The sequence below is a fragment of the Bos mutus genome, chromosome 28 (genome assembly GCF_027580195.1).
Source record: "Bos mutus isolate GX-2022 chromosome 28, NWIPB_WYAK_1.1, whole genome shotgun sequence".
In the NCBI taxonomy this organism is placed as follows: domain Eukaryota; kingdom Metazoa; phylum Chordata; class Mammalia; order Artiodactyla; family Bovidae; genus Bos; species Bos mutus.
The window spans coordinates 29,797,685-29,812,481 of NC_091644.1; the positions used below are offsets into that span (position 1 = coordinate 29,797,685).

At 39.2% G+C, this 14,797-nt stretch overlaps 1 protein-coding gene across 1 annotated transcript in view; it reads left to right on the forward strand.

Annotated features, from left to right (window-relative positions):
- ANK3 (ankyrin 3) overlaps positions 1-14,797 on the forward strand; it is a 376,954-nt gene that overhangs the window by 208,351 nt on the left and 153,806 nt on the right. The window contains 2 exon segments of the mRNA XM_070364655.1: positions 6,908-7,105; positions 12,891-12,989. Coding sequence (XP_070220756.1) covers positions 6,908-7,105; positions 12,891-12,989 — 297 coding nt within the window.

Below are 14,797 nucleotides of genomic sequence, written 5' to 3' on the forward strand. Positions count from 1 at the left end.
ATAAATATTTACTTGTCCACTGTTATTTCTTGGAAATCTAGGACATTCTAGAGCCTGGGGAAAATTCAGGAAAAAAAAAATTGAAGTCCTCTTTAGCCAGATTAAAAACATAAATGCAGCTTGAGGGAGTAAGACAGTTCTCATTTGTCAAAGTTATAAAATATGTGTTAAATTTTCTGGCTGTAAAACATTGCCTTTGAGTGGTTTATGTGTGTTTAATAAGTTGGGAGGTTTTGCTTATGTGTTGTTATTACTGCTAAGGAGAATCTTTATTCTTTTTTCAATTGATTTTATTGAAATATAGTTGATTTACAATGTTGTGTTAATTTCTGCTGTGCAGCAAAGTGATTCAGTTATATAGATGTATACATTCTTTCTCATATTCTTTTCCATTATAGTTCATCACAGGATATTGAATATAGAACCCTATGCTATGCAGTTAGAGAATCTTTATTCTTAGCATTAGGTCATTTTTTACCAGTAGACAACAGAGATTTCTCATAAAAGAGATACTTAGAGTGAATGGCTTTCTTCTGACTCTGGTATTCTAATTTGAGAGGCAAATCATAAAGAGTTTGTTTAAAGATAGGTTAATATAGTTTGAGGACAGGAGGAGAAGGGGATGACAGAGGATGAGATGGTTGGATGGCATCACCGACTCAATGGACAAGAGTTTGAGTGAACTCTGGGAGTTGTTGATGGACAGGAAGGCCTGGCGTGCTGCGGTTCACGGGGTCGCAAAGAGTCGGACACGACTGAGCGACTGAACTGAACTGAATATAGTTGTTGTTGTTCCGTTGCTCAGTCATGTCCTACTCTTTGCGACCCCATGGGCTGCAGCACGCCAGGCTTCCCTGTCCTTCACCATCTCCCAGAGCTTGCTCAAACTCAGGTCCATTGAGTTGGAGATGCCGTCCAAATGTCTTGTCCTCTGTCGTCCCCTTCTCCTCCTGCCTTCAATCTTTCCCAGCATCAGGGTCTTTTCTAATGAGTCAGTTCTTCGCATTGGATGGCCAAAGTACTACAGCTTTGGCTTCAGCATCAGTCCTTCCAATGAATATTCAGGACTCATCTCCTTTAGGATTGACTGGTTTGACCTCCTTGCAGTCCAAGGGACTCTCAAAAGTCTTCTCCAACACCACACAGTTCAAAAGCATCAATTCTTTGGTGCTCAGGCTTCTTTATGGTCCAACTCTCACATCCGTACATGACCACTGGAAAAAACGTAACTTTGACTATATGGCTCTTTGTTGGCAAAGAGGTGTCTCTGCTTTTTAGTATGCTGTCTGTGTTTGTCATAGCTTTTCTTCCAAGGAGCAAAGATCTTTTCATTTCACTGTTGCTGAGCAGATGGCTATGATCAGAGAACACTAGAATGAAATGGACCACAATTTTAAAGCTGTTTCATTCTTTTCCTAAATACTGTTGGTTGAAGGAATGTTTAGCATCCTTCAGGCTTTTTATATTTGTTATACTCTTCTATTTGGGGGCAGCTATAGTGTTCTCCTTTAAACTGAGTGTCTAGATCACATCTCTTGTGCACACAAATCAAAGAACTTGAGCTGTTATAGATTACTTTGGATACTTTCAGAGAGAAAGTATTCACGTGTTTTCTCCATTTCTCCAAATGCAATCTTTGGCATGTATTTCTCTTCAGAACTTCTTTTCCTGTACTTCTCAGTCACCTCTTGCCCCATCCTCTTCAGAATTGTACCCAGTGAACTCTACAATTCAAAATCAAGCCCCCAAACTTCTTTTCATTTGAGTGGCTTTTTCCCATAATTTCTAACTCTGATGTTCTATCATAAAGCCATGAAAAGCAGCATTATTCACAGTAGCCAAAAGGTAGAAGCATACAAGTCTCCATGGTAGGATAAAATGTATATACATGCAATGGGATGTTATTCAGTGTTAAGAAGGAAGGGACTTCTGACACATGCTGCAACATGAATGAACCTCAGAGATATTGTTGTTGTTTAGCCACTAAGTCATGCCTGACTCTTTGCAACCCCATGGACTGTAGACCACCAGGCTCCTCTGCCCATGGTATTTCCTAGGTAAGAATACTGGAGTGGGTTGCCATTTCCTCCTCTAGGGTATCTTCCCGACCCAGGGATCGAACCTACATCTCCTGCATTGGCAGGCGGATTCTTTACTGGTGGGCCCACAGGGAAGCCTCAGAGATATGCTGAGTGAAATAAGCCAGACACAGCAAAGGACAAACACTATGATTTCATGTAAAAATGGAAAGTAGAATGCTGGTTGCCAGGGGCTGAGTAGAGGGAGGACTGGGAAGTTAGTGTTTAGTGGGTGGAGTTTCAGTTTAGAGACGGATAGTGAATGGAGAACAATATGAATGTACTTAATGCCATTGACTACATGCTTGAAAATCGTTACAATGGTAAGTGTTATGTAATGTATATTTTACCACAATTTTTAAAACAAGAAAAATTTACAATGAAATTTGATAGCTATCTATTTCACTTGTTTATTTCCATAAGTTTTTGAACCTGGACCATTTTTCTTTTAAATACTCTCAGGTTTGTGGTAGGCAACCAGTAAATAATTAATAAGTGAGCTATTCATTCCCCACGTGAGAGCAATAATCTTGTCACAACTAGTGCTAAGCAGTTTAGAATTGAAAGAAGGCATAAGTAATAACTAAAGCAAAATGAGTCCCATCCATCTTTCTATCCACAAGTAACTCTTAAACAGGTCAATAGTTGATATATTTCATTTCCAGTTGATTTCCAGCTTTGTGTTTGTCCAACAAGACTTCTTGTTTCCCTATCTGCACAATATCTTTAACAAAGAGTAGAAAAGCAGTTCTTTAATTCCTTCTAACAGCCCTTTCGGAGAAGGCAATGCCACCCAACTCCAGTACTCTTGCCTGGAAAATCCCATGGGCGGAGGAGCCTGGTGGGCTGCAGTCCATGGGGTCGCTAAGAGTCAGACACGACTGAGCGATTTCACTTTTACTTTTCACTTTTATGCATTGGAGAAGGAAATGGCAACCCACTCCAGCGTTCTTGCCTGGAAAATCCCAAGGACAGGGGAGCCTGGTGGGCTGCTGTCTATGGGGTCACACAGAGTCGGACACGACTGAAGCGACTTAGCAGAAGCAGCAACAGCAACAGCTCTTTAGCCTTAGGCATATCTTTTATAGCCAGCTGAGCACAGGCTTTCCCAACAGGACATTCATTCTCTTTCCCATAGCTGTGACAGCCTCTGAAAGGCCATCTCTTTTGCTTGTCCAACCATCCCTACTTTCTGAGACAGTGATCCTGTTCTGAAGGTTTTTCTAGACTTTGATCCTGAGTAAAAGCCAGTTCTATCAGTTAGGATTTGGTTCACTTGCTAGAAAAAAAGACCTAGCTACAGTGGTTTAAACTCATGAGGTTCTATTTTTCTTTTGTCATATACAATCTGCTGCTGCTGCTGTCGCTTCAGTCATGTCCGACAACGTGCGACCCCATAGACGGCAGCCCACCAGGCTCCTCCATCCCTGGGATTCTCCAGGCAAATCTGGAGGGAGGCAATTATTGATGCTAGTTCAGAGTTTTCAGAGGGTTGAAGATTCTTCAATTTGATTCTTTTTTTTGGTCTGTCTTCCAGATATTGTCACTCATGCTGCCAGGTCCCCTTTTCAAGCAAAAGGCAGTAAAGACAGATAACAGGGCATTCTCAGCAGCTCCACATTTCTCCTTACATTTCATTGGCTACTTCTTTCTGCAAGGGAAGCTGGGAAACGTAGTTTTCAGCTGGATACACAGCAAAGGTTATTTTATTAAGGAAGGAGGGAGAATGGATATAGGGGAGGTAAATAGCCTCCATTAGGGAGGCTGCAGCATTTCTAAATTTAAGCACTGCTGAGGAGGGAGGGACAAAAACTCAACAGAGCCAGTCATGCAGATGGATATGACCGTGGTGACTTCCATGAAACTTCCACAGTTTACATCCGCATTCCACAGTTGGTTTTCAGAGAATATGATGTGTTCTTTTTGCCCTTTCTTTTGTAGAATTACTGACATATTTTCTTAGTCATACATGTCCTAGAAATACAATTTGACTTTAGGTAATGGAGGACAAAGGGGGTGGCTGAAAAACTAGATTGGTTCCTCTAATCCATTTTATCCAGATCTATTTCCTGAGGCAGGACATTGTGCTGGAAAGAGGATTGGCTTGAGTTCAGGTGTAACCTGGACACAGATTGTGGAAGGTCTGGTGAGCTGTAACTTACTATTGGTGAGATTTCTCTTTCATAAAATGTGCAGTATAACTACTGACATGGATCAGAAGAGGCTGTGAAAATTTGGGGGGAATATATAAAGTATAGTGCTAAACCCACTCTAGTACTCATGCCTGGAAAATCCTCATGGACAGAGGAGCGTGGACAGAGTCCATGGGGTCGCAAAGAGTCCATCATGACTGAAGTGACTGAGCAGCAGCAGCAGCAGCAGTGCCAAATATGTTACTTCGCTTATAATTTATATTTACATTTGCTCTTGTTTTTATCTTGAAATGCAAAAGGATACATGGCATGCACTTTGTCCTCTGCATCAAGAAGGAAAAAGTAGTAAGATTATTCCTTAGTTCAACCTCCCACTGTTTTATATCTCTTCTGATAAATGTATTTGTCTCCTTTAGTATGACAAATAAGAATCCTTTGTTTCTAGAAATTAGAAAGAGCTTAAGGAATTTAGAAATTTTTATTATAGATCCCAAGATTAATTACTTGTTTATCATTTGAAATATTTCTTAAGTCTTTCTGAGATGAACTGTCCATTCTAAAATAATACCCTGAATTATTTTTCCCTTGCTTTATACTTTTGTTTGTATCTCCGATAAGGAGCTCAGGATAAACCCCTCAGTAATAATGAATAACTTGTCTAGAATTGGTGTATATTACAGAGACACCAGAGCCTCTGTTTTATTTAAGAGCGTATGATTTTTTTTTTTTTTTTTTTTTGGTAGAGTTAAAAGTAATCAAGAGGATTGTCACAATCGCCAGTAGAGGTGAAGCTGAACTAGAAGGTTATGTCAGTAGCAAAAGCAAAAAGAGATAAGATGCATGGTTGGAAGCTGGACCCTGACTTTATCTGTGCTTACCACTCTAGTTAGCTAGTGTTAGAGTCTTGACTAATCAAGTTTCCTAGCATTGCTTTGTGAATCTTCCCTTTTCTTCAGGGATGGGGAGGGTAGTAAAACAGCTCACCCCTTCCTGTCACTCACTGTAGAGTTGGGCTCAGTCCAGAGCTCTGCGTTCGGCTCTGAAGACGATCTCTTTAGGGTGTGTCTGAGCAGAGGGCCAAATGCTTCTCAGGTCAGCTGGGGTTTCCAGATGGCAACAGATCAAAACTAAAAATAGGGATATAAGATCTTCTACCCTGACCCATCCATCCCACTTGGCAGAGGGTGGTTTCAGAAGAGTCTGGAAGTGGCATTTCCACTTCCCGGTTGATATCAGTTGATAACCAACGGCCTAAATCTTCTGCAGTTGATTATTGAAAGAATGTTTGTCAAGTGAAAAATGCTATCACACTAGAAGAAACCAATGACATAAATATGAGGGTTAATTGTAGTAGACTAGCCGACCCGTGATCCAGCAGCTCCCACTGCCCTCTGAGTTGTTTCTGAACCGTCCGTGTGGCTTGGAAAGATTGTGACTGATCTGTGGGCCAGATTTGGATCATATTCTCAAATAGAAATTCTCTTTGTATTGTATAAGTTCCAATTATTCTTTTTTTCTTTTTCTGTTTTCTTTCTCTAAATCCTCTTTTCTATATCAAAAAAAAAATTCTAATTTTTCATTGGCATGTTTTATATAATCAGATTCGGGTCTGTGTCAAAATGTAATCTGTTTCACTTCAATGACTGAGAGGCAGGAGCATTCCTTAAGGCTGAGGACCATTCTTTATTAGGACAGAGGACTCTGAGGGCTGTTGAGGTAGCTTATGAACAATTTGGTAAAGGAATTTTGGTTCCTTCCACCTCTGAGCATCAGGGATCAACCAAGAGAAGGAGGCCAGGGTGTTTTGAAAGCTCTAATAAACTTCACTCAAGTCAAAGGATTTGCCATCACCACCAGGCACTGGAGATACAAAGACAAGTTTGGAACAACACTTGCTCTCAACAAATTTGCCTTTTAGTAGAAGGAGACAGATGCATGAGGAAGAGTACCACTAAATATATCCAGGATTTAGACTGGAGTCAGTCAAGTGGGGGCAGGTATAAGAGGTGAAGGGGAGGTAAAACACTTCATGGGGGTGTGACCCTTGAGCTGAACCTTCAACTGAAAGATGTTGGCCCCTGGGGCGTGTTGTGTTGGAGAAAAGAATCCTTTATAGGGTAAAGCAAGACAGAACCAAGAGCCATATGTTGTTTTGGGGACCTAAACATCTGAAGCATGATGGAAACTGGAGTTTCATAAAGGAGGCCATCAGAGGGGCAAATGAGAGTAGACTACAGTATCTTGTCTACTCTAAAAATAGAAAATTTCAACATGTAAGCAATAGACTACTGAAGGGATTTTAAAGGTAGGATGATGGCCCCTGCTACAGGGGCACCATTTGTTTTCAGTTGGGTTTTTCTGTCATTGATACATAAGGCAAATAATTATTGAGCACCTACATGCTGCCCATGCGAGGGATTGCCATCTCCCATTTATAAAACCACTGGTTCTCTGACTCTTGAACTAAACTGTCTGTAGAATGTTTTCCCTATTTAGATATGCGGGCAACACGAGGGAACTACATTAATAACACTTCTTGATTTCTCAGTGTTGGCTTACTCGATCATGATTTTTTAAACGATCAAAGAAAATCATTAGAAAGGGAAAATTTGAAAATGCAGTGCATGCATTTTTATGTCATGATTGGACATGTGACCAAGTGATTTGTGTTGACAGAATGGTTATACGCCACTGCACATCGCTGCCAAAAAGAACCAGATGGACATAGCGACGACTCTGCTGGAATATGGTGCTGATGCAAATGCAGTTACCCGGCAAGGAATTGCTTCTGTCCATCTTGCAGCTCAGGAAGGACATGTGGACATGGTGTCACTGCTCCTCAGCAGAAATGCTAATGTGAACTTGAGCAATAAGGTAACCTTTTTTTTTTTCTCTGCAAAGCATACCATGCAATGAAACCTCACCTCCAGAAAGATCACTAAGAAATCATGAAAAATTCAAGTCAAGTAGAATGTGGAAAGTGTAGTATGCACAAAGATATTTACCAAAATGTTATTTATCATAGAAAAACTTGAAAAAAATGTCTTTAAACAATAAGAGAATGCTGTCAGTAATTGCAAAGTCATATAGGTGAGCATATATGCTATAGCCATAAAAAATGAGGTCCATAAAATTTTTCTAATAATGTGAAGTTTTGTTATAATATTAAGTCAAAGGGCAACATTGTGACCTCACCAGAATACAGTAAATAAGAAGCTATAAGCTGTAAATTACAAGTTGTAAGGTGAAACATTTGAGGGGTACCTATTCCTTGCTTGTCCTAGTTTTAAGTCTTAGGTTACAAAAAGAAATTAGGAGCAGGTCTGCCTTCAGAAAGTTCATTTTAGTAACAGAAATTTAGAGTAGCTCTTTTATTCAGTAGATCGAAAAGTTAGTCTTTGTAGGTAAATTGGCAGTTCCAGGCAACCCTTTAAGTCTCTGTTCCTCAAAGTCTTTAGATTCCCCACCCTTGCATTTGACTCTCCTTGGTTAGTAAAAAGGTTTGTGAAAAGTCCAGCCCACAGTTAGCAGGAATGAGGTTACAGCCTCTCACTGTGTTATCAGAGAATTTGGTTATGTTGACCTGCTTATTAATACCTGAGTCTGAGATTTACCCAGAATTCCAGACCCATGTTCCTAAGTCTTCAGATAGAACAGAAATCTGCAAGAGTTTCCTCAAATACCCGATAATCGAAACTCCCTGACATTTAGCTTCTCCTCTACAGGATGGTGACGTCACAGCTGTGACATTTCTCAGCCATAGCTCAGATATTGGAGGAGAGTTTCAACATAACAGTAGTTTTATGGCAATGAGTCATAAGGAGTTTTAATATTTGAATATATGTGGCCTATACTTTGTAATTGTGGAGGCTTTGAATCTCCTGGGTATGAATCCTAAATCTGACTTCTGCTTGGTGTATAACTTGATTGGACAAGTCATGTGACATCTCCGAACCTTAGTTCTGTCCTCTAATAAACAGTGCCCACAATATTTACTTCCTAGAAATGTCATGAAGGTGAACTGAGATAACATTTAGTACCTTCTTCTAAGTAGAAAAAGAATAATTGTCTTAATTTTAGACTTTTTACAGTTTGGGGGAAAGGTTATGCACTAATCTTAATCACCAAGGCGATTTAACAAATTCTATAAATGAAAAGACATACATAAGTAAACGGAAACCTTTTCTCACTTTTCGTATCTTAAAAATACTTTGTGATCATTGCAGAACGAACACAATTTTCTTTTTTTTTTTCTCCTGGTTTACTGATTTTCTTTTCTTATATCTTTCTTTTCAAACCTTTCTTTTGGGATATGTGTCCTAGCATTAATGGGAATCACAAAGCAATTTCAAATAGTCATTATAATCAGTGTTGGTTTGAGCTGTTGAATTTCTAAGGTTCATCTACTAACGTACAAACCAGATTTATAATAGTCTGTTGTAAAATTCTACTTGTCTGAGTGAGATGGAGGACCTGGTGTTCTCAGATTGAAGTGCCTTCTGGCCTCCATTAGTATATGTTTTCTTAGAAGCCCAGAATATTATCTTGTTAAGTCTCCCAGAGACAATATAGGCCTGAGCAATTAGTTAACAAGTGAACACTTTCCATAGGTTTGACACCAATGTATAGTGTAACTAACTTTTTTTTCTTTTTAAATTCCGTTAGCCAACCAGTTGTTTTATATATATATATAGCATTGAATTCATCTTAAAACCATTTTTATTTTTAAAAATTTAGACTGAGAATCCTTTAGAAAGAATTCCTCAGTGTCTGCTTCGGTAGACTGAACATTAGCAAGGGAATTCTCAGGACCAAAGGGCAGAGCAAACCAAGGAAAGCTGGAAGTGTCCAACCGCCTTCCCGAATAAACCCTGCCTAAGCAATATACCGCCAAGGAAAGTTTCTGGGTTTCCTTCAGTGCATGGTACTTACAGAACTTTTAAGAACTTCACAATTCCTAGAAATGGTCTAATACAAAAGTATTTATAAGTCTTTGCTTCCTTTCTCTTCATTTTCTGTATCAAGTGTACGTTATGGTGTAAAAGTAGAGAATCAGTAGAATTCTATTACTCAAGAAGAATTCTGACAGGCTTTCCGTCTGTTTTTCTTGAGTTTCCAAGTGTTAGACATCAGTTATTGCCCCTCCACCCTGACCTCCTCATCCTACCTCCCCGTTTCACACTAGCCTTTATTTCCTTGCTAAACAATGAATAATGAGGGACTTCTCTGGCAATCCATTCGTTGAGACTTTGCTTTTCACTGCAGGGGGTCCAGGTTTGATGCCTGGTCAGGGACCTAAGATCCCACGTGCCTCATGAGGGAAAAACTAAAACATAAAACAGAAGCAATAGTGTAACAAATTCAATAAAGACTTTAAAAATGGTGCATGTCAAAAAAAATCTTTAAAAATATGAATATTAAAAGATTTAGCTTCTGTGAAAAGTTACATTGAACTAAACCCTCAATTGTTTTCAACTTATTTCTTTTCTTACTATTCACCAGCAGTTCTCAGATGTTAAGAAAAAAGAACCATGAATCTAAGTTCCTGCTGAAGTGCTACTGTTTAATTGGATTCCATTTTGCTTTTGACATTTTCCCACATGAATTTTGAAGACCACAAGTAGCTGCACTTCTTTACACAGCTAATAGACTATGAAATGAAGCTATTGCTATCCCAAGTTTATTTTATTTAAAATAAAATGTATTATTTTTAACAAATGCCATTTAAAACATGAGCTGTGGTCAAAACTGTATGAAAGATTAACAGACAACTTCTGAACTCAAATAGGGCTGTTTTAACCATCACATTAAAAAAAAATCGTGAATACAAAAATGATCTTTCTTTATTTAATTTATCCTATTTTATCAAATGCTGTTTGCTTTTTCCTCTGACTTAATTAGAGGATGGATTAAATGCTATTATATAGATACTTTAATCCTTGGTTATACATTAAAGGTACAGCAGTTGCCTCAACAAGCCTACAGTGGTTTGAGGAAGACAGACCAGAAAAGAGTTTTAATGTGGGATTATGATGATCTCAATAGAAGTGAGCACACAGAGGGTTTGCACATAAATAGTAACAATGAGGCCCTTTTCGAGATGAGGGGAGAGGGAGACAAGCCCGGGAAAGCTAGAGGTGACTCTGTGCCAAAGGTGGAGTAGGTCATCCCCGGGGCAGCATGAACGTACATGGGGAAACAGCAGAGAGTAGAGCACAGGCCAGAATACCTTCCCCAACCATGCTGAAAACCACTCCGCAAAGTGCTCCAGAAGCTTGAGAAAGTCTCACGCTTAGAAGGGGAGACTGTGACACTTTGACAAAATGTTATAGCTGAAAATATCTGTTGCCTCTAAAGTGGAACATGGAACATTGTTCTATGATTATGTCAGTGTTTGGGTGGTGCCAGTTTTGGCCCCAGGCTTATTTTTCTTGGATTTCAAGTGAAGGCACCACTCCTCCTTTTTCTATTTCCTCTTTATTCAGTTTGGGGGAGCTTCTTCCGAAAGTCTGTAAACAGACTCAGAAAGTCTGGAGTGAGTGACTCTTCTGAGTCCTGTTGTGTGTTTCATAGAATAGCAGCCCTTAAATAAATCGTGTCGTGTGCCCTTCCTGATGCTGCATTTGGCTCTCTCCTTTCCCCTGACAAATGGGACAGGCTGATGGTCTTGCTGCACAGATGCTGGCAGAGGAGAAAGAAGGCCTCCAGGACTTAAAACATTAACCTCTAGGACTTCCCTGGCATTCCAGTTGTTAAGACTCTGAGCTTCCACTGCAGCGGGCACGGGTTTGATCCCTAGTTGGGAAACCAAGATCCCACATGCTACAAGGCACAATCAAATAATTTTTTTTAATTTATATTTAAAACATGTGCCAGCAGATCTTGTCTGGTGAGGTATTTTAGGAAAAAAAAAAAAAAGTAACTTCTATGTTCATTATGGATGAAAGAAAAGAATCTGGAAGCACTTAAACCAGCTTCAGATCAGATCAGTCGCTCAGTCGTGTCCGACTCTTTGCGACCCCATGAATCGCAGCACGCTAGGCCTCCCTGTCCATCACAAACTCCCAGAGTTCACTCAGACTCACATCCATTGAGTCAGTGATGCCATCCAGCCATCTCATCCTCTGTCGTCCCCTTCTCCTCCTGCCCCCAATCCCTCCCAGCATCAGAGTCTTTTCCAATGAGTCAACTCTTTGCATGAGGTGGCCAAAGTACTGGACTTTCAGCTTCAGCATCATTCCTTCCAAAGAAATCCCAGGGCTGATCTCCTTTAGAATGGACTGATTGGATCTCCTTGCAGTCCAAGGGACTCTCAAGAGTCTTCTCTAACACCACAGTTCAAAAGCATCAATTCTTCGGTGCTCAGCCTTCTTCACAGTCCAACTTCTCACATCCATACATGACCACCGGAAAAACCATAGCCTTGACTAGACGGACCTTTGTTGGCAAAGTAATGTCTCTGCTTTTCAATATGCTATCTAGGTTGGTCATAACTTTTCTTCCAAGGAGTAAGTGTCTTTTAATTTCATGGCTGCAGTCACCATCTGTAGTGATTTTGGAGCCCAGAAAAATAAATTCTGACACTGTTTCCACTGTTTCCCCATCTATTTCCCATGACGTGATGGGACCAATTGCCATGATCTTTGTTTTCTGAATGTTGAGCTTTAAGCCAACTTTTTCACTCTCCACTTTCACCTTCATCAAGAGGCTTTTGAGTTCCTCTTCACTTTCTGCCATAAGGGTGGTGTCATCTGCATATCTGAGGTTATTGATATTTCTCCCGGCAATCTTGATTCCAGTTTGTGTTTCTTCCAGTCCAGCATTTCTCATCATGTACTCTGCATAAGCCAGCTTACTTTCTCTTAAATATTATTTATGAAAAAATGCAGCTACAGAAGATTTCTAAGCCAGAGTACAGTCTTAGTGATTTTTTTCTTGGCCATTGGAATAACCACGTAGCCTGTCCATTCTGTGGTAGAGTCCATTTCAAATACCCAGTCTCATAAAATGATCTTGAAATTCTCATGAGATAGACTTCACATTACATATTAAATTCTCATGAAATAGACTTCATATTACATTTCACAGACCATCTTTCCTACCCAGAAGCAACATATAGAAAATGTTTTCCAGCCTTGTATTTTAACATTTAATGGAGAAAATGTTATCATCATGTGTCAGTAACAGTTTATAAACAATTTTTATTTTAATTTTTGCTAAAGCTAGTATCACTAGTAATGCATTAAAACTCTTGCATAATTTGAGTTTTAAAAGTCTCTATTTTTTAAAAAAGCTAACACTGAAGTACATAAGAGGAAAATGATATAATGTCTGGAATTTGCTTTAAAATACTTCCACAAAGAAAAGAACATACAGGAAGTAGGGTTGGATGAAGCAAGCAGAGGAAAAACTTGATAATTGCTGCATCTGTGATCAGTACACAAGGTTCAGCCTAATCCCTCCACTTTTAAGGATGTTTGAAATTTTTCAGTAAGCCTGCAATAACAATGTTGTCACATGCTAATATATAAACTTACTTTATAAAATTTTTTAACATAAAAATTCTAGGTTCACTCTTCTTGAAGTCACAAATTATTTCTCTAATATGCTTCTATGTCATCCATCCCTCATGTAAGATGACCACTTTGGTATTTTGCAGAGTGGCCTGGCCCCACTCCATTTGGCTGCGCAAGAAGACAGAGTGAATGTGGCCGAAGTCCTTGTAAACCAGGGGGCACATGTGGACGCCCAGACAAAGGTACACAAAAAGACTGTGCCCATCCGGAGCGTATCTGTACGAGGGACACCAGAGTCGCTGGTTGTGGTGTCCCATGCTCTTCTACCTTTCATGGCCTGAATATGTGGCTATTATGTTGATGCCTCCTGTGTTAACACAGTTTATTGACCTTTGTTACAGCATATTGACCCTTCAAGGTCAGAGTGTGAAAGCTTATACCTTTCTTAGTTGTTTTTTTGTTTTTTTTTAACTTTACAATATTGCATTGGTTTTGCCACATATCTAAATGAATCCGCCACAGGTATACATGTGTTCCCCATCCTGAACCCTCCTCTCTCCTCCCTCCCCATACCATCCCTCTGGGTCGTCCCAGTGCACCAGCCCCAAGCATCCAGTATCGTGCATCGAACCTGGACTGGCGACTCGTTTCATATATGATATTATACATATTTAAATGCCATTCTCCCAAATCAGCCCACCCTCTCCCTCTCCCACAGAGTCCAAAAGACTGTTCTATACATCAGTGTCTCTTTTGCTGTCTCGCATACAGGGTTATTGTTACCATCTTTCTAAATTCCATATATATGCGTTAGTATACTGTATTGGTGTTTTTCTTTCTGGTTTTTATGACTGAGTTTAAAAATGCATTTAGAAAAATTTGTCAGTCAGTAATTGATGACCTCTTACTTTGTTCAGGCATAGTCTATGGATGAGGTTACATTAAGTTTTACTCAATTACTACTCACTTGCTAAATTTTTATGGTGTGTCTGATTGCTAGCAACTCCCCTGTCTCTCTCAGCCAAAATAGCTATCTTTTCAAAAACAAATTTCTCATTCGTCTCAGAAATGCCACAATTTCAGACTCATAGAAGATGAGTGGATATTTTGTGTCATCATCAAAGATAGGACTTGATATTAATCCTTCTCTGATCATTTTTTTCAGTGCTTAAGTTTGTTACTCTGCATATCAAACCTGTTTTACCTACTTCTTTCTGAATGTCACATGTTTGACACAAACATAAATACTTGTTAAATATTGTATTGTGCATATGAACATTTTGGGGTATAATATAGATTGATTCTGAGGTGTGTGAACAGATATTGAAGACATTGATAACATAGAAGGATCACTGGGAATTAGCCAGGTAAACAAGTATTGCAGATGTCAGGATCAGTCTGGATTTATGGGACAAGCACAGGGAGCAGCCCTGAGTAGACTGTGCCCTTTGCACTGTGTTCTCGCTATGGCTGTGACTTCTCCACCCACACCTTTTCTTTCTCCGACAATGGAATTTTATTCCACTCATATACATGCAACATTTGTTGAGATATTATTTCTATCAGAAGTAGAATATTATCTTTGGGATCAACAGGTGCAGTTTTCCTACTCTTATATTTAAATAAATCTCATGTATGAATTAAATTCATACTTACAGCCTTGACTTTAGGGTTTTGATTTAGACTGTGCCTTCTAAAAGATAAAACATTATTACAATACTGCTTCCAGTAATTTTGTTCATACTTACAAAGTATTGCATTTAACAGCAAAGTTGAAAAATCGACAGCTGCATCAGCACAAGAAAATATAGGAACTATACAAGAAAAAAATTGCCATCTTCACTTAACAAACATAGTTAAGATTAAGAAAATGGACAGAAACATATGGCTACATACAAATGCAAAGCCTAGTGACTAAGAGACTGTATGTACTAAAATATAAAGTGCAAATTGAACCTGATTATCCAAGAATTGAAATCTTAAGGCAAACCCAGAGCGTGTGTATTTAGAACATCTTTGCAAGTTATATTTAGTTCTATTAGAAAGAAGC